Consider the following 20,384-nt stretch of genomic DNA (forward strand, 5'->3'; position numbering starts at 1 on the left):
AGAAGCCCAGTTGGGGCTTCTCTTAGGTACGCCCTTGGAGTAGTTTTAGAAACAGAACGTTTAAGACCAGCAGGGCCGCTCTAAATCCCTCAAAGAGGCAAAGAGGTGGGGCTGACTAGGAACACAGGGGACCTTTTTTTTCCTCTAAGCAAGGGCTTCAAGAACTGTGATAAAACTTAATTAGCCTTTGGAGTCTATTAAATGTCTCTGTCACCAAGGATCTCCGTAGATCTTTGTGGGGCCACTCAACATTACTCTAGTGAAGAAAAATTCTAGACACTTTTATTCTCCAGCTATTTCTTGCCCTGGCCACTTGCCAGACAGGCAGATGGCACAAGCAACCACGGGCCCTGGAGTGTCACTGCTCCTTCCCTCCTTAAGGTTTGGGGAAAAAAACAGGGGCGTTCCCGGCACTCAGAGGCCAGAAGGCTCAGGTGGTCCTTAGGAACCAAACCCAACTTGGAAAAGCCAGCAGAGGAGATTCAGGGTAATCTGGGAGGCAGCACCTCCTTTAGGGGAAGAGAGGTGGTCTTCTGAAGCAGGAAGCTTCAGCATCAGTATTTTGTAGAATTAAGGCCAGGGGGAACGGAAGAAACCTGACTTTTACCTAGGAAGTACAACCTGAGAAGCATTCTGAGTATGACTCAGAAAGTCACAGAAGTGACTTTCTCTTTTTAAAGGCATTTCTAGTCTTTCCAAATTGGGTATATAAAAAAGAAGACAATGTGAAAGCACCTCCCTAGAACACAGCCAGCAATCACTAGCTGTCAGTTGCCTTGGGTTCTGGCACTTCTGAGCAAGGCCTTGTACAAGGCTGACTGAACCTCCGTCCAGTGTAGCCAAGTGCTTCCCAGCAGTGCTCTGCTGCTGAAGGCCAGGTGGGTGGCTAGTGAGACAGACTCCAGTGGAACCCAGCCTGAGAAAAAGGACTGGAGCCAGGTGGGGAAAAGGAGATCTCACAAGCATATTGGAATACCTGTTTTCAGAATCTTGAATTAAAGAATCCACTCACTCTCCCACCTACTGAGGCACAAATTAAATAATACTGTATTATTTATGGGTACTCCTTGCCCATCCCCCAAAAAAGAAAAAGAAAAAAAAAAAACTGATACCAACTGGTACAACATATCTTTTCTCCTTAACATTTAAAAAGAAGCCAGTTCAGGTAAAACCGAAATCTTGTACGAAACAAATAAGCAGTCCCGCTATCATCCTGCTATACATCAAACACAACTGCAATGGGTTTATCCTTTTCCGACACTTACATTTTTAGACCTGGGACCCCAGCCACGGCACCTCTCATAAGAGGGAAACCATGATTTATTTTCCCTGCACGCTTCCAAGTTCAGGCCCTTCTTTCTTCATCATGGTCCCTACTTTGTGCAGAAATGACCTGCTAATCAATCAGTCCTTTCTCTTCCAAAGCTGACTTTTAGAATCTAGCATCTACAGGTCTGTGCACAGTGAGTGTGACCGTGTGTGTGCATTTACACACGTGGACGTTTCACCAGTCTCCGAGTATAGGGAGCCATGGTTTACTTCTTTGGTGTGTAGTATCCGTGACCATTTAAATCCCTGTCACTTGTTGACAGAGAGGTGGCTCAGAGTTCTGAAATGGGACATCTTAAGAAATTAATAAAAAACTCAAAAGCTCATTTAGGTTAAACTGAAAAGTGATCGAGTGGATGCTTTCAGGATTTGAATCTAGGTGTCTGCTTACTGGGTATCTGTTCAGCTTACAACAAATACTTCTGGTACAGAACTGGAAAAACTTGTTATCAGTAGGTAGGTGGCTTTTTCACTGTAGGATGGCACAGGGGACCCTCACCTGAAAGCCCCACCGTGCTAGCCGGTCTGAACGGCCGCCCTACCTTGAAAACAGTGACAAGGGAGAAGACACAGGAGTGTGAACAAAAGCATTGGTTTGTTCCATTGTTTTTTGGTTTTCAAACTGACTTTGAATTTCAAATATTATGAAAGGAGGCCGAGTAACTTTTATGCTTATCAAAGTGAGGCATGGTCAATTAAGGTTGACAAATTTTGTTTCAAAAACTCTGTTCTGTAAACTTAAAAATCCTCTAAAATATAAAGTCAATTAATTAAAAAAATGACAGGTGTCCATCAACACTGAATGTGTATCAGGAAGTCTAAGGAATACTGTGACATCCAGCTATCCTTAGCTCCAGCCTGGAATGACACTTCTCCATCCTCCTATACAGATGCTGTGCTTACTGTTAGGGAGACTGGTTACTTCTCTGCTCCTGGGAGACTGGGGTAGTTGGCTTTTTAGCTTATTTATCTCAAGAAAGATATAAATTGCAAAATACGAAAAGTGTCTGGTATTTCTTGCCAAGGTGCCAAAGCCTCAGTGGGTCATCTTTTGTGTCAGGATCACATGAAATCAAAGACATCATTTGTAGTGGCTCCCTAGGACAACTGGGTAGACTGGCAGCACAGGGGAAATGAGAGGTTTTCACTTACGCTGGGGTGGCTGGGAGTCAAAGGGCATCATCATTTTTGGTCTCATTCCCCGCCTTCCAGCCAGTGTAGACATGCTGTCCTCTGATTCATGCCCTAGACAGCAAATATGGAGGTTAGTTATAAGCGTGTGCCCTGGGCCACTAAGCAGCCTCAGCAGTAAAACACTCCCGGTGGAGGGGTCAGAACTCGCAAACAATATAATGGGGACAAGATGCTTCTGCAGGAAGTGAAAAACGAGAAAAATGATCAGGAGCCCATTAGAGGAGTCTCTGCTGAGAGTCAGTGCAGTTGACACAATGTCGCCTACCACGCTTCAGTCTGGAGTTTGAGTGTCCAGACCAAGAACGTTCTGACCACCACAGAGAGAGGCAGACTCTAAAGGAAGGGAGAGGATGAGATGTACAGACATAGGTGAGGTTGTCTCAAATGCTTCGGTATCAAGTTGCTGACACCTGAGAAGAGACCTAACGGATCTAGAAGGCTGTCTCATCTGGGCATGGAACCTCTCCCCAGTAACAAGGTATGTTTTTCCAAACTATCTATTCTTTATCAGATGTTGACCAAATCCCACAATACACATTTCTTTAAACCTAACCTCACATAGGAATCGCCGAATTCAGGCAACTGTAGGAAATGGAAAATGATTTAAATGGAAATAGTTCTCCCACATTTGGGGACAACCTGCACCTCTGTAAGAATTCCGCCTTTGATGGATGTTGCTGTCCATGGAATTGTCAACTGGTGTGATATCTTGAGAGTTACGAGGAATTGGAGTATCAGTCATGATGGGGTTTGGGTCTGGAGACTTATCGATGGGTTTCAGCTCCAGTCTCTCATGATGGATCCAGAGGTCCGGGGGTTTGACATCTTTGGAGTTCCCTTTGTACTTGTGGGAGCCGTTCACTGATTTGCAAGCAGCTCGTTTCCTAGGCAAAAATTAAGAGTGTTTTTTTTTTTTTTTTAAGATTTTATTTATTTGACACAGAGAGAGAGAGATCACAAGCAGGCAGAGAGGCAGGCAGAGAGAGAGGAGGAAGCAGATTCTCCACTGAGCAGAGAGCCCAATGCGGGGCTCAATCCCAGGACCCTGAGATCATGACCTGAGCCGAAGGCAGAGGCTTTAACCCACTGAGTCACCCAGGTGCCCGAGGATTTCTTTTTTTTTAAGTAACTCTTTTGAACTTATTTGTGAAAAGGCTTGAAGGATTAAAACCGCCCTTCTGAGAGATGCCTTAAGCAAAGGCAGAAACTAAAAACACACATACAAAACAACAGAAGACGGGAAAGAAGTTTACTTTTGTGAACAGTAAAGGTATCTCTGCTTTGTCCACACATATTTCAAGATACATACAAGGGCATATTTGACTACTGCATTGTGACTTTTTTTTTTAAATTATCAACAGACTAGACAGCATTTTAAAATTAAGTTGTCTCTAAAGCAGAAGGTTTCTCAACTTCCAATTAATATAGAGAGAACACTAATTAGAAATATAACATTGGAATAGAGGTGGAGTCTGTGCCTCATAAAAGAGGAAGGGAACATTTCAGGGAACCCAAATCTAGGACTACCAAATGGATAAAGATGAAGAATGGATGACAGCGCCTACTTTTCTGTGCCTTAGTTTCTCTATTCACCCACCCACACTCACTTACTCACTCAATAAGCATTTATTAGGTACCCACTGTATGTCAGTCAATCCCTGTACTGGACTGCTGTGCCCTCAGCATTTCTGGTCAAGTGAGGAAGACAGATGTTGATCTCATTATTTTTAAATATTCTGAGCTTAATGAAATGCCAAGTGTTACAGTTATTTTTTAATAGTTGGCATAAGGTGGCTAGGACAAAGCTGGAGAAAGAAGTGACACTGAAGTTAAGACTTAAAGGAGGAAGGGAAGAAGATGCTTTGCAGGTGATTAAATCAGCTTATGTCAAAGCCTTGAAGCAGAACACAACAGCCTGGTATATCAGAGGGCTCGTAAGAAGTCCTGAGTGGCAGAAGCACAGTGAACAATGTGGAGAATGATGAAATGATGCTGCAAAGGTAGCCTAGATCATAAAGAGCTTTTGGAGACCTGCCAAGAGTTTGACTTCCATCTATGAGATGAGAAACCACTATGTGGTTTTAAGCAGAAGAGTAAGGAGACCAATTCTGAGTTAAACAATTACTCCAACTGTGGTAGGAAAAATGGATTTATGGGGTGGGGGAAAGAATGGGGGACTAGTTAGGATACTACTGCACCAGTCTTAGCCATGACTGACAGTGGTCTACAGTGGAATAGAGAGAAGAGGCAGATTTGCCATCTATTTAGGAGGCAGAAATGACAAGATTTGGTGAGTAAATGATGTGGGATGGGGTGGGGTGGGAGTAAAGAAGCAAGAGTTTGAGGGTAAGTCATTTACTAATATTGGAATTAATGGAGGTAGAAGCAGGCTTGACAGAAAAGATTATAAATTCTGTCTTGAACATGGTGAGTGCCCCTGAGACATTCAAGAGAAAACGTAGAAGAGGCAACAGAGTGTGCAAGTCTGAGACTCAGAGAGAGGCTTTGGCCAGAGATAGAAACACAGAAGTTACTGGAATGCAGACAGTAAATGAAGCCAAGGGAGTAGATAGCACTGGGGGAGACCATAGGAGAAGTAAGTCTAGGATCAGGTCCCGAGGAAGGTCTGATGGCTGGTTAGATAGGAGGAGATGTGAAAAAGAACAGTAGAAGAGAGTATTTCATGAAGGAAGGAGTAGCTGAGTTAAATACTGCTGAGAGATTAAGACAAGGACGAAAAAAATGTCTCCTGGCTTTAACAATGCGGAGGTCATCGGTCCTCAGCAAAAGTAATTCAGTGAAGTGGTAGGAGCAGAATCCAGATCGACAAGAAATGAAGCATCAGCAGGCAATGAAAGAATGCACGAGTATATACAGTAACCAAGAGATTCTGTGGTGATGGGAAGGATGGCTTTGTAAACAGCTAGTGGGGAGTAAAATATGGGTTGTAATTATAATGATTTAAGATAAAAGAGGTATAAGCACACTTACCCGTTGAAGAGACAAAGCCAAGAGAGTGAAAGGTTAGCAGTGTGGAGGGGAGAACAGCAAGTATAAGTTCTTAGAAAGATGAGAGCCACTGAGATCCAGAGGGTTAATGGAGAACTGGCTTCCGGTAGGAGGAAGTACACTGAAGGAGGTTTTGGATCACATGGTGGTACCTGGAGGTAGTTCTCATCAGCTAAGGGTGAGGTAGCTAATGAGGAATGTGTCGAGAAGCAATGAGGGGCTAGGCTGTAAATGCTCGGTCAGCTTTGAGTTTTAAGTGTCCATAAGCAGCTACAATTGAAATGGGAGATACTTCCTCAGAGGGGAAAACAAGTATGAAGAAAAGCTCATACATATTTTTCAGTGGTTCATGGAATGGCTGGAAAGATGGTCATTGGGAGAGGGAGAGGAAAAGCCCCATGAAGACTCGACACAATTCTTCTAAGCAAAAGGACTCAAATCTGTAGGATCTGCAGATTCAAAGTATAGAACCTCTTACTTCCTCCCTTTTCTACCTCTCAATCTGAAGACTAAGCGCTTCTCTAAATTTCCTTTTAAATCCCCAAAGCACTAAGGAATTCCATCACTTTGTTTTTTAGATCGTTTTAAATAAAGATATCAAGATTTCTGAAACTAGATATAAAACCAAGTTCATGAAAGTAGATACATTTGAAATGCGGAACAAAGAAGCCTGCAGACAAGTTCTAGAGTAGAAATAACATCATTGCTGACGTGGTTAAGGGAAACGGTTTTCCATATCAAAAGGAGACAGGGAGAGGTTTAAGAGGCAGTGACCAGAAAGTTTATAAAAGGAGCCCCCTGCTCCCTTGGAAAAGATGCAATGCAAGCTATGGTAAGCTATTTTGTTTGGGCAAAAGAAAAATTGAAAACCTCACAAAAACATACACAAAGTGACATAAAGCCATCTCCAGTGGCAATGACAGGGCAGTCTGTACTTGTCCTCTATACTGAAAACAAACATATTTATTGTCATTAAACACATGCATTGTCTTGCCTTGGGCAAACCAAGCTGAGGGATAATCATAAACAATGACGTGAACTTGCCTTTCTCTTTTATGGAGCAATATCTCCATCTTATCATCTTTTAGGATCCACCAATTAAAGTCATTTTATTGCCCACATGTGTTTTTTGCTATTAGGGGTAACTCAGGAATCTTTTTATTTTTGGTATTCTGTCTCGCTGGCCAGATGCTGTATGTGAGGTGAAAGTTGTCTAGGGTCAGGGATCCTCTTAAGTTTAGGAGCATAGGCTGTTATCAGACAGTCTATAACTGAGTCACCTTGTTATCTGCTCTAGACAATTACAACTCTCAACATCCCAGAGGAGTTCAGGGCTCACGATCATTTGACCCCTCTGCTAATTTGATATGCCAATTATAAATGAGACTATCTTATTCACTAAATTAGTATTCTCCCCCCACTGTCCCTGCCAGTCCTAAGCTTCCACACTTGGTAGCCCTTCTTGAAAAAAAAATTTTTAAGGATTTTAAAATTTATTTTAGAAAGAAACTCAAGCAGACTCTGCACTGATCATGGAGCCTGACGTGGGGCTCAGTCTCACGACCCTGAGATCATGACCTGAATTGAAATTAAGAGTCAGAGGCTCAACCATCTGAGACACCCACTCACCCCTTGAAAAATATTCTTAAACTTAGATGTAGAATAAGAGGTCTATGGTCCTTTTCCATTTCAGGTGGCATCTGTGCCGTGAAAAAGCCTGTAAGAATGCCCCTAAACTCCTGGGTGTCTGGCTCACCGTGTGCTTACACAAACAGCAGCTACCGGCAAGGCTGGACACGGCCCACTTCCCTCTCCAGACCTCTCCTCTCCTTGGTTCTGTGACTCAAGAGGTTGAGTTAAATGACCTCTATATGCCTTACTTGGCAACCTGCTCCTGGTTTCTGATGGGTCTGGCTGAGTGAAGACACAGGCAAGAGACTGGAGAGTAGTAGGTGTTTTTATCCTGTCCCCTCCCTGTAGCACTAGAAGCTGACAGAGGACACCTTCCTCCCACCATACCCAGCTCCTGTCAAGAAGCCCTTTCCTACTGCTTCAGACTTCTGAACATGGCTCTCTGTTCTTCAGGAAGACCTCTTGCCCTCTCAGGCCTAAGGGTGACAGTGGCCTATCATGGCTGCTGGTCCTTAAACATCTCTGCCTTGTCTCCTAGCCCCACCTGTGACTCTGTAAACAGTCCCCTCATTAAACTTCCTTCCCCCATTTTGAGTGTGCACCTTTTTCCTGCCAGAACACCAATACACATTTATAAGAAGAACCATTCTGCATTTCACTTACAAATATTTAGAACATCACTTTTCGTGCACAGTTAACCCTTGAACTACATGGGACTGAACAGTGGGGAGTCCGCTTACACACAGACTTTTAAAAAAGTTTTTACTTAAATTCCAGTTAATATAGAGTGTAATATTAGTTTTGGGCATACCATATAGTAATTCAACACATCCATACATCACCGGCTCCTCACAAGTGCCCTCCTTAATCCCCTTCACCTCTTTCACCCATCCCCCGCCCACCTCCCTTCTGGTAGCCTCAGTGTGTTCTCTGTAGTTAACAGTCGCTTTTTTGGTTTGCCTCTTTTTTTCCCCCTTTGCCCATTTGTTTTGCTTAATTTCTACATGAGTGAATAATCACATGGTATTTGTCTTTCTCTGAATGACTTACTTCACTTAGCATAATACTCTCTAGCTCCATCCATGTAGTTGTAAATGGCAAGATCTCCCTCTTTTTTATGGCTGCGTATTTCAGTGTGTGTATACACACACACACACACACACACACACACACACTCACACTCACTACATCTTCCATTTTTCCTCCTCATATCCGGGGTTAGAGTTGGGGCCAACATGAGGGTATGTGCCTAATATCCTACAATTCAGAGACCTCTCTAGAGGGTTACGGTTAGGGGTTAGGGTTTGGGCTAGTGTATGTACCTGATACTCTATAGTTCAGAGATCTCGCCAGAGAATAAAACCCGACTTCTGCTTGGGCAGGAAGAGACATGCAGCCATCTACTGGGCTGAGGCAAGGAAGGGATTTGGGGCTCTAAATATGCTTTAATAGGTACTCAATTTTTCTTTCTGTTTTTATCTTTGCCTTTACATCCATTTTCAGAAATACCACCAATTCTTAAATATTTGGGGGTCTTCTCCAGAATAACTGGGCTGCTTCTCAGCTTTTCTTATCATGTGTTCAGGAACCCACTTTCCAGATCTAGGATTAGGGTTAATGCTTGGTATCCATGTGTGGACTATTTTTGATAAATACAGTATAGCACTGTAAATGTATTTTCTCTTCTTATGATTTTCTTAATCACTCTTTTTTCTAGCTTTCTTTTTTGTAAGACTAAAAAAATATATATTTTGTCTATAATACATATTATATATGTGATATATATATGTGATATATAATATGTATTATATATAACATACAAAATAGGTGTTGATAGTTTATCAGTAAGGCTTTCAGTCAATAGTAGGCTGCTCGTAGTTAAATTCTGCAGAAGTCAAAATTTAAAATTTATATGTGGATTTTTGACTGCATGGGGGGGGTGTCAGCACCCCTAATCCCTACATTGTTCAAGGGTCAACTATACTGAATGTTTAATCTCTTTGTACAACTCCAAATACACAAGTCACAGAGGAACAAAAGAATAGATAACAAAAATCATGGGCCACATTTCGGGCTCCTTACTTTTTCTGGTGAGAGGTGGTGCGCCTGGTGCAAAAGACAGCAATGACCACCACCACCACAATGGTGACAACGCCGACAGAAACAATGATGACCAGCAGCATGCTGCTGTCCAAGGGAGAGGTGGGGCTTCCATGCGGGCTGTTACTACCTGTAGAGGGAAAACCGGTATGTCTGTTAGAGTTCGAGAATTCAAAAAATGCATACACTCAGAGTATGGAAACTTCATGTGAGAGTCTCTGTAACACACTCATCGCCTTGGATACAAGTGTCTCATGCAATCTACAGAGCCAAGGCTATGTACTTGCACAGTTCTTAACACAGTGCCTTGCACAAAGCTGGTGTTTAGTGATGGCTTCCTGAATTAAAGTAAACATTATACTTGGATAAATAAAGGGCCTGCCCCCCGCCTGGTATCTTATGTTATCTTACGCATAAATTTGTCTTATAAAGCACCATTTGTAAATCATTTAGATCATGACTTTCAAAAGCATTTAAAAAAATGTACACTCAGAGAAAGCTAAGTTATTCTCCACATTCAGATGTCTGAGATCACAAAAACTACTTGAAAAATACAGTCTGGGGGAAAAAAAAAAGAAAAATACAGTCTGCTTTTATAAATATAGTCTTTGCAAAGTTAATTCTCTTAATCAGTTTCAGGAAAGAGTAGATCTGTACATATGCATTAGTTTGACAAATATTTACTGAGTAGTTACTATGTGCCAGGCATTGTTCTAGGTACTAAGGATGCAACAGTGTACAACAAAGATATGACTGCTGGTGTACAGGCAGAAAATAAACAAGAAATTATTAGTAATAACTGCTAAGAAAAAAAATAAAATGAGGGGATATGATACAGAGTGGGTGGCTATTTTAGACTGAGTGGTTGGAAAAAATTTCTCTGAGGAAATGGCATTTGAGCTGAGATTTGAGTGACAAGAAAGATCCCACCATGCGAAGATCTGGAGGAAGAATGTTCACAAGAGATGGAACAGCTAGGGGAAGGATCCTAAGGCAGGAGTGAGCTTGGCATGTTCAGGGAAGAGAAAGGCAGCAATGTTGCTCAAGTAAGGGGAGAGAAGCAAAGTTAGAGGGAAGAGAGTAAGCAGGAAAAGACAGAGATGAGTGTACAGAGGCCAGACCATTGAAGACCCTAAGGAAATTTAGCTTTTCTTCTTTTTCTTCCTGTTATTATTTCCTCGTTGCTTACAGGATGAGGGCCGTTTTGCATCAAGGCCTCTTGTAATCTAGCTGTATTCTAACTCTTGTTCTTCTATTTTCTGAAACACATTTCTTCCCTTCCCACCTCATTATAAAAGTCACACATGCTCATTTATAAAACATGGGAAATCCCACCACACGGTTCTGACTGCCATTGACAGCTGATGTCTTTCTTTCCAGCTATTCTCTCTCTCCTGTTTAACAGTCAGAGCTGCACAATAATGGATGAGCTGCCTTACCAAGTAATGAGTACTTAGTTTCTAGAAGTGTTTAAGAAGAATCTTTCTACAAGTCTGGGAGACTGTGGAAGAAATTCCTAACATGAAGCTCTGGCTTGGGAATCTGTGTTTTAGGAAAGCCCTTCAAGTGATTCCCAAATACAACCCTGGTTTACAAACTTTTTATCTAATTCAAGGTGTACTTATAGTGGGAACCCCTTCCATAACTGCATTAGCTGACCTCCCAACTTCTGATCGTATGGCTTTTATAGGCTACATCCACACACAGTGCTAAAATCTGGGCTGATTTAGGAGGGCTTGAGAGCTTCTTCTTCTCCATTTGGTTTAATCGTTTTTATTCCTCATTTTTGAGAAAAAAAGTAAACAGATAGACAACTTAAATTGTACATACTGACCTTTAATAAAACATTTTTACATTTGGGAAAGACTACAGAACTAGGGGCCAATAAAGTTAGACCATACTGGGCCTTTAACCGAAAAGCTTTATTAAGAACAGTGCCGAGTTACTGGGCAGGGTGTGTGGTGGGGCAGGCCCTGCACTCAGAGCTGGGGCATGGGGGGCCAGCTGAGGTGGTGGTGGCAGCTCTCCCTAGCCAGAGATGAATTCCCACTTAACTGTATCTGCTCTCTAGCTTCTGAGAGGACTGAAAGCTCCCACTGAAGAGAGGGTGAGAGCGAGCTGCCGAGGGAGCAGGTCCTGCCAGGGACATTATGACAGGCCATTTCTCAAGCCTCATATGGGCTACTGCAATAGCTGCTTAACCACTCTCTCTGACTTCATTATCTCAGCCCCAACTCTTTCTTCATTCACCAGAGTCATAACAGTCGGTACTCAAGAAACGGAGATCACAGCTCACCCGTGGTACAAGGTGTCTTACACATGCTACGAGCAGGGTGAAGCCCACATGTCGCAGCAGTGGTACCTGAGCTTCTGGAAGGCTGGTTCTAACCTCCCACCTGGTCTAATGCGACAATCTCCAGCCTGCCTTCAGGTGGTGTGATCCCTGGAGAGAGCCGGCTGGTTTTGGCTGCCATGAATTTGCACATGCTGTTGGTGCTTCCTGAAATGCTCAACACCCCCCACCCCGTGACATTTAGCCATCTTCCACGCATCCTTTCATATCTGGGTCAGACTTCCCCTCTTCTATGAAGCCTTCCCTTTCCAGTTGCTTTGTTACTCACTGCTTTTTGCTCCCAGACATAGCCTGTTACATAGAACCTGAACCTTCATAAACATGGGTGAATGAATGAATGTATAAATGAAAAACAAGGAAACAGCTGCTTTCCTCACAGCCTTGAATATTATACCATGGACTGCACATAAATACAACACACTCATCCTAGGAGGAAAAGCGCAGAGTCCTAGAACTCAGCCTAGGACTCAGATTCCCACATCTGGTACAGAACCCCAGGCCTTCTAGGCTGTGTGTGACAGTGGAAACGTCACAATCAGGAGTCGGAAGCCCTGGATTTTGGTTCTAGGACTTCCTTAATTAGTGGGTGAGTTCAGGCATATTACTTCTCCACTGAGTCTCTCTTTTTTTTTTTATTAAAGATTTTTATTTTTATTTATTTATTAGACAGAGAGAGAGAGACCATAAGTAGGCAGAGAGGCAGGCAGAGAGAGAGGGAGAAGCAGGCTCCCCACTGAGCAGAGAGCCCGATGTGGGGCTCCATCCCAGGACCCTGGGATCATGACCGGAGCCAAAGGCAGAGGCTTAACCCACTGAGCCACTCAGGCGCCCCTCCACTGAATCTCTTAATGTGTAAAATGGGAATATCTGTTCTCTGTGCTTTACAGTGTTATGAGGATCAAATATAATTTCAGGTGTGAAAGTAACTTATAAATAGTGAAGTTCTGTAGAGAAGTAGGTGCCATCATTTAAGGAGTTAGAAGGCACCAGCTCTTAAGCTGGCTAGGAGAGTGGGAAGAATTTTTTAGAATTCCCAAATTAAAACACTGTGGTGAGCAGTGTGGAGAGAAAGTCATGAAGCATTTCTTTGGCTTATTCTAGGTGATAGATAATCCCATTAGAGGGTTTATTTTTGAGAACAAGATTCTAATTCTTTTCTAGAGGCAGGTAGTGGGCACAAAGGAAGACTCATTTGTTTAGAACTAATCTTACTTTAAGTTGGGTATGTGGGGAAAACGATCTTATTTATGGATCTTATTTATGGATCCTTATTTATGGATAATGAATGGGTTTACAGTAGTTTAGCAGACTTTTGCCAAAAAATGCCTAAAGTTAATTCTACTAAATAAAAGAAAATAGGTTAACATGGTATAACCCACCACAGAGAAAACTACAAAAGACATTTCGAAATTCAAGCAAAACCATGTCATGCCCACAGTGGGGCAAAAAAGCTTTACCGCTCATTGGAGGTTTGTAGTCGGATCCTAGGTCTGGCAGCCGGCTTCCTTTTCCTGCAGACCCTGAGGCTGAAGGAGAAGAAATCATGTCAATAATGACCCAAGCCATTGGTGGGATGAGTCCACTTCACAGCTAGAGAGTGTTTTCTACAAAAAAAATATTTTCAGTCTACTCTGTCCATGAGGAAATTGAAGTAGCACATAAACAACAGGGCACAAAATGGGCTGTGCAAAGCAAACTAAGGTATAGCTTTCTATGCAATGAGGCATCTGAAAGGCTGACCCCCCTTGGGCCATGGCTGTATCTAGTGTGGAAACAGACTGCCACTTGCTGTTCACATGGTGGGAACACACCCATTTCTCTCACCCAGGAAAGTTCCTGGAAGACCACTCAGAGCACTTATGGCAAAAGTAGCTTCTCTCAGAAAAGGAATCAAGGGACCAGTTAGGCTGACTTCTGCATTATGGAAGTGGACTTTTCCAAAGGACCTGGCTATGTTGATCTCCTAGTAGGTGTCAGTAGTGTTTGGATTTTTCCCCCAAATTATAAAGCTGCCTTTTCCAATATAAGGATACCCTAAGCAGGAGCAGGAAGGTATGTGGAAGTTCAAATCAGGTTCTTGGTTCCTGCTCAGTTACCCAAATACCCAAGGATGGAAAAACAAAGTCTTCTCTCTTGTTGCTCACCAAGACACCATCTCCTAATTCACTGTCCTAAAATACAATGAGTGAGGCTGTTGATCTTGGGCTTGGGACCACCTCACAAACAGACTTCATAAAACACAAAGATCAGGTTTTTTTAGTAATTTGTATTCTTGGTCCTGAACTTTATTCTTCACATTTATAGGAAAAGTTGCTTGGGTAAAGCAAATAGAAGGAATCCTTTCCCAATACAGCAAAGGCATTCGTCAATCCAACGTTTGGATTCCTCCTGAAGAAGGTGTGAAAGAACTGTGAAGTCAAAGCTGCTCACGGTTCACAGAGCACACTGCCTGCACTTGAATACTGGTCTACCACGTACTTGACTTTCGGCAAGTTATTCATTATTCTTGCGTCTCAGTTTCTTCATCGCAGAACAGCAATGATAATGGCATCTACCTCACAAAACTGTGTTGAAGATTAAATGGAAATTTACTCCTATAAAATATTCTGAATACTGCCTGACACACAGCAAATGTTCAACAAACGTTAGCTACTATTATCACATATATAATAAAGTTTTAGGGAAGAACATCACCTTTCCCTTTGCAGAGGCACAGAGCATGAAGCTTCAGAAAACACTTATAAATAATTATTTCTACAAATAAAGCTTTACTAGAAATATACAAACTAGATGCGTTTCTATAAAACATTACAGCTAATGTCATATCAGAGTTGGACTAAATGAAAAATTAAAATCTGAACATTTCTGTATATAGTTCACTTAACAGAATAAATACAGAGATGAAAACAATGTTTTGTTTCCAGAAGTTCAAAACTCCCAAAGGAACAGAAGTTGTTGTGTACCCAAAAGGGCATATTAAACTCAGTCCCTGATCCTTTTTCTGTTGTCCATACTTGTTCCTTCATCCCCTGACTTCTGTGGCAGTGACTGCTCCCAAATGGTATACACCGTATGTTAGGGGTCCAGCTGCTCTTTTCACTGGGATGAAGTCTAGGGGCTAAGCCATCTCCATGACTTAGCCCCCGTGAGGCTCTTCAGACTTAAGTGTGCTTACTTTTCAGGGACCCCACACATGAGCCCAACTATCCAGAGTATCATGTTATGTAAATAATTGCCAAAGAGTGTATTTTGCCAATAAAATGGTTGGTTTAATTCCCCTATTTCCCAGTATTTTTTCTTTTAAATATAACCTATGAATAGAAATTCCAAGGATTAACCAAACGCCAAAAAGAACTACAGGTAAAGAATTTTAAAGGCCAGAGGAGTGGCACAAGCAAGACTCTGGCTTATCCAGTGGGGATAAGAGTGGGGAAGGACAATGAGCACATTTGTATTCCGTGTGCACACAGTATAGTTACTTTCCTGTTCTCACACTTAAGTCAAAATGTCCACCATCACTAGGGTGCCTTACGCATACACACATCCAACATACAACAAAAGACTCATTGAGTGCAAATACATTTCCAAAGCCCTGAAACATGCAGCCTCAAGTCTGACTCTTCCTTGCCATTAACAAGATCCAAAGACGACTTCTTTCTTCTTCTTCTTTTTAAAAAATCTTTTTTTTTAAAAAATCTTTTAATAAAAGATTTTATTAAGTAATCTCTACATTTAATGTAGGACTCAAATTCACAACCCCAAGATCACGAATCGCATGGTCCACCAACTGAGCCAGCCAGGCACCCCAAGACTTTTTATTTCTAAAAACTACTCTTAAACCTTGAAAGCAACCATCAACTTTACTTCCACTGCTCTCAGTATAGAGAACAGATACCAACTTTAGCTGACTCCTCAGAGATGAAAACCACAGTCCAGTTACCTCTTCACCATCTCAATTACAGTGGAAAAACTATGCTGACAGACAATTTCGAGAATGGTGACACTCAGGCCTACACTTTCTAACTTTCCATTTTAAATTGTTCCTATCTCTTTTAAAATGAGCAGGTGTATTTAAGGGAAGAAACAGAAAAAGAGCTCTGAGTTAAGCTTATTTAACAGAATAAATAGTACTAATTCTGTCACAGATTATCACACAATTCAGTAGGGTAAATGTGTAGATTCTTGGTCGGGGTGGGGGAGGAAAATAGGGTATTTGCGGAATTTGATTACCACTTTTCATCTAGAGATACTAATGCAATCCTAGATGCTACTAGTATGACAAACTGGTATGCTTGCTGTCATACTGGTCCAAATGCCTATCATAGTTACAGAATTTCAGTATCATAGCACAGAGGACAAAGAGACCCACACTTAAGGCCAATCTCCTACAGCTGCAGAACTCCATTTACTCTCCTCAGTTTCCCCCTATTTAGCTCCTAAGTCAATTCCCAGCTTTTCAGATACCCCAAGTGCCACAAACATGGACTCAACTCCACTTTGGCCAATGAATAATGTGGATTTTAACACACAGTACTGATTTTCAGGGGGAAAAAAAAAGAAACAAAAACACAAAATGCTAGTAAGAGTAGGTCACAAAAGAGAGGAAAGGAGAGAGAGGCCATCTACTGATTTACCTTGATCATTAGGCATTTTATCAGAGGAGTCCGCTAACAGGCCAAGCACAGGGGGAGAAAAAAACAAGAGCAAGGATCACAAGCTTTGAAGGTGGGACAAGCAGAATTTTTAAAGGAAAAAAAATAAAACCCCACAAACTTCCAAACAAATCGAGTCTTAGTTTCAGTATTAACAGAAAAGAAATCCATACATGGTTTCCACATTTCCACAGACTCAGTCCCCAACTAACTTTATTCCTAGGCTCACTTGGTTCAGTACTTTATCTTCACTGTCTCATCTAGAGTTTTCTTCAGAGCTCTCGTTAGTGTCTTTCTCTCCACAAGTAAGACTTCCAGGTTAAGAGCCTGCATGTGTTGAAAGGGAAATGTCCATCACAATAATATGCTATTACGCTACCTGAGAACCAAGAGCATCACATCTGATCTGACTGGTTAAAAACTCTGAGATCGCTGCCATTCACCTGCCTTGAACAGTCTTGTATGTGACACGGTTAGCCCAGTAACCTAGGGAGCACTGACTTGGTGGTCAATGGGTGGGTGAGGGATCATTTTGAGAGAAATGTTCACACTTCGGTTCATAAGCTCACCATCAGGGCTTCTCATATTCTCCATAGTCTCCATATGCTAAAGTGATAGGTGCAAGCATGGCCCCACTAACGAGACACGGAATAAAACACTATTTAGAGGAGCTTTACCTTTAGGTGTTCTGAACTGGACAGCTTCAGACATGGGCCCCATGCCCTTTGAGTTTCGAGCTTGGATTTTGAAGTAATATGGTGTGTCAAGTGTTAACTCTTGTATCTGGTGAGTCAGCCTGTTTCCCACAACAGGCTCAATAACCCAGTCATGTAACTCTGCATTCACATCCGTACTATAATATATGATGTAACCTGTCCAAAGGAGGAAATGAGAAAATATATCTTATTCCTGCCTTTTATTTTGGAATCAGTAAGTCAATAAAGACATATGTTATAGCATATACAAATACAGAACCAGTTACTGATTAAAGTCCAATAGTAAAATGCATTCGAAATGCTACTCTAAACATCATATAGAGAAAAACCACAATTTCAACACTGCCAGGCTGTAAGTTAACATCTGTATTGGCAGTTAAAGCAATAAAAGTAGTTACAATAATAAAAGAGGGTTAAGAACTCTCAGAAACTAAGAAAACAACCCAATCACTTCAACGTCTTAATGTTTGAAAAATGTACCCACCAAAGGTCTACGATTAAAATAATGCACTTTTGGGCGCCTGGGTGGCTCAGTTGGTTAAGCGACTGCCTTCAGCTCAGGTCATGATCCTGGAGTCCCGGGATCGAGTCCCACATCAGGCTCCCAGCTCCATGGGGAGTCTGCTTCTCCCTCTGACCTTCTCCTTGCTCATGCTCTCTCTCACTGTCTCTCTCTTCTCTCAAATAAATAAATAAATAAAATGTTAAAAAAAAAAATAATGCACTTTTGAAAACCGACACTGGCCCAGTGTGCTGCTTTAGCTCTCACCAGTATGATTTTCCAGGAGAAAAACTGGCAGACCTGGGAGGTGTGGGCGGTACCTTTACTAAAGCTCTCCCACACTTGGAAGTGAGTGAAGCCACAGGGAAACATGACCCGAGACTCCCACCAGGGGGCAGTCACTCTCTATGGTCGAGGCAAGAAGAACCCACCACATGCCTACCTGACCTGCACAGTGCAAAAATGCACTGGTTTTTAAAGACAAAATAAAATGTAATCCAGGTCAAGTCATGCTTCATTCTTTTATAGAAGAGGTAAGATCAAAAACCTAATAAATGGTACAGATACCTTATGGGAAGGAATTCTAACTGAAAGTCTAAGCAGAACAATATTAAGAAATGCTTTCAGTTTCCTTATTCATCCTTATTCATTCCTTATTCATGCTTTCAGCCCCCTATTCATACAAAGGAACTTCAGAAAGCAAATGCCTGTTCCTTAGGATGTATCCCAAGAAGCTGTAGCGACATAGAGCAGAGGTTCCAAGGGGAATAATTGACAGCTAAGTCCAGTCATGCTTTCCTCCCTGATGAAGCTGAGGAAAGCATAGTGTCCTCTACTGTGGAAAGTTCTCTGGAAGACCAAGGAAAAATCCCAGGTCCCTTCAAAGACTTAGGCCGATTCAAACTTCTAACTCTAGTGTTAGAGCACAGGAAGCTGAAGTAGCAGGCCTGGGGGAAAAATGGAATTAAAAGTCTAATGGGCTTTGTGAGGCTTCAAGTTAAAAGAGCTGAATCTATATTTACTGGGTATTACCCTGTAGAATCAGGCAGGGTCTTTAACTCTAAAAATCATCTAGTCAGAGGCAGAGAAGAACAGCTTTTCTGATGAAAATAAATATGTCTGTAAGGCTCCACTGTAGCCAAAGATTGTCTAATGTAATACCACCCATCACATTTTCACACAGTGAGTCGGAACAATCAACTGGCAATTCATTTTTACATTACTATGAGCAAATAGCACCCCCTTGGTCCACTTTCAAGGACCACCCTGACTTCCCGAGTCTCATAAAATGGTCAAGCCAACGTTTGGACTCCCACTTCTTCCAACCACACAGTCCTGGGCTGGAGTGCTTCTGCCCAGCAGAGAACAGATACACCCTCAAAGGCATCTTACCTGTAATTTTGCCATTGGCTTCTGAGGGAGGTTGCCAATTTACAATTATGGTCCTGGGTTTTCCCTCTTTACTCACAACTGTCACATCCTTGGGTGGAGAAGTAGGAACTACAAAATAACAAGATGGTCAATAATTCTTGTCCATTCCAGTTTCATTCACCATTTCTGCAACACTTTCCTTTTAAAAGGTGCAATAAGAGGTGTAAGGCAAAAAAGCTAAAGCCTCCTGACTCAAAGAACTCATAGTCTGCCTATAAACAGATCCAATAAAAAGAAGAATATGCAAAGTACCAAAGAAAAAAACAGCATACTATGAGGCTATAGAACTGTCACCTTGACCTAGAGGTCAAGAATTTATAGGATTCTTATGTAGGGATATCAAAAGACCTTTGTAGTTAATTACCAAGTATCCACATTATACCAGGCATTTTATAAATAGTATTTCACTTAATATTTGTGGCAACTTGAAAGGCAGTTTACTACTATCCCTGCTTGACAGATCAGGGCATTGATAATGAAAAAAGTTACATAATTTGCTCAAGATGACATTCTGTCCCACTTCCCCGTATTTGGATTATTTCATTAGAATATTTTCAAGTGTAAAATAATTTTCTCTTTCCACTTATGTTGTCTCTCCAAACAAAATATAATGTGTGAAACCCCCTATTCCCTCAAAGACTAAATGAGTGAAAAAATGCTGTTTTTAAGTTTTCACTCTCAACTGTTGAGATTACTGCTCTGAAATGTAAAGCTACTTAAGAAACACCACCAATAGAATAAAAACAACACTGCATTTCTTGTACTTCCATGTTATGGATATCCATATAGGATAACTTTTAATGTACTAGTAGAGAAATGAGTAAATTAAGTACATCATTAAATTTACTCTTCCTAAAATACTGGAATTTTCCTAGCATAAAATGGAAGGAAGCCTCAGACATCCTGAGAGAATACATACCATTATTTATTAACTAACGGATTGGAATACATACCATTATTTATTAACTAATGGATTGGAATGAAGCAAAAAGATATTCTTAGAACTAGCAAAGAACAGTGTCCAAAATCTATAAAGAACTTAGCAAACTCAACACCCAAAGAACAAATAATCCAATCAAGAAATGGGCAGAAGACATGAACAGACATTTCTGCAAAGAGGACATCCAGATGGCCAACAGACACATGAAAAAGTGCTCCATATCACTCGGCATCAGGGAAATACAAATCAAAACCACAATGAGATATCACCTCACACCAGTCAGAATGGCTAAAATTAACAAGTCAGGAAATGACAGATGCTGGCGAGGATGCGGAGAAAGGGGAACCCTCTTACACTCTTGGTGGGAATGCAAGCTGGTGCAACCACTCTGGAAAACAGCATGGAGGTTCCTCAAAATGTTGAAAATAGAACTACCCTATGACCCAGCAATTGCACTGCTGGGTATTTATCCTAAAGATACAAACGTAGTGATCCGAAGGGGCACGTGCACCCGAATGTTTATAGC

General features: G+C 41.6%; 1 protein-coding gene across 8 annotated transcripts in view; it reads right to left on the reverse strand.

Moving 5' to 3' along the window:
* The window catches only part of NEO1 (neogenin 1), a 246,573-nt gene that overhangs the window by 10,129 nt on the left and 216,060 nt on the right, over positions 1–20,384 (reverse strand). For all 8 annotated transcript variants that reach the window (XM_047736691.1, XM_047736694.1, XM_047736688.1 and 5 more), the window contains 6 exons: positions 18,880–18,987; positions 16,947–17,141; positions 13,075–13,143; positions 9,247–9,394; positions 3,169–3,407; positions 2,482–2,574 (listed from right to left, as the gene is read on the reverse strand). In XM_047736691.1, the coding sequence (XP_047592647.1) occupies positions 2,482–2,574; positions 3,169–3,407; positions 9,247–9,394; positions 13,075–13,143; positions 16,947–17,141; positions 18,880–18,987 (852 nt within the window). The remainder of the gene's footprint in view (positions 1–2,481; positions 2,575–3,168; positions 3,408–9,246; positions 9,395–13,074; positions 13,144–16,946; positions 17,142–18,879; positions 18,988–20,384) is intronic.

The sequence above is a fragment of the Lutra lutra genome, chromosome 7, assembly GCF_902655055.1.
Source record: "Lutra lutra chromosome 7, mLutLut1.2, whole genome shotgun sequence".
NCBI lineage: Eukaryota > Metazoa > Chordata > Mammalia > Carnivora > Mustelidae > Lutra > Lutra lutra.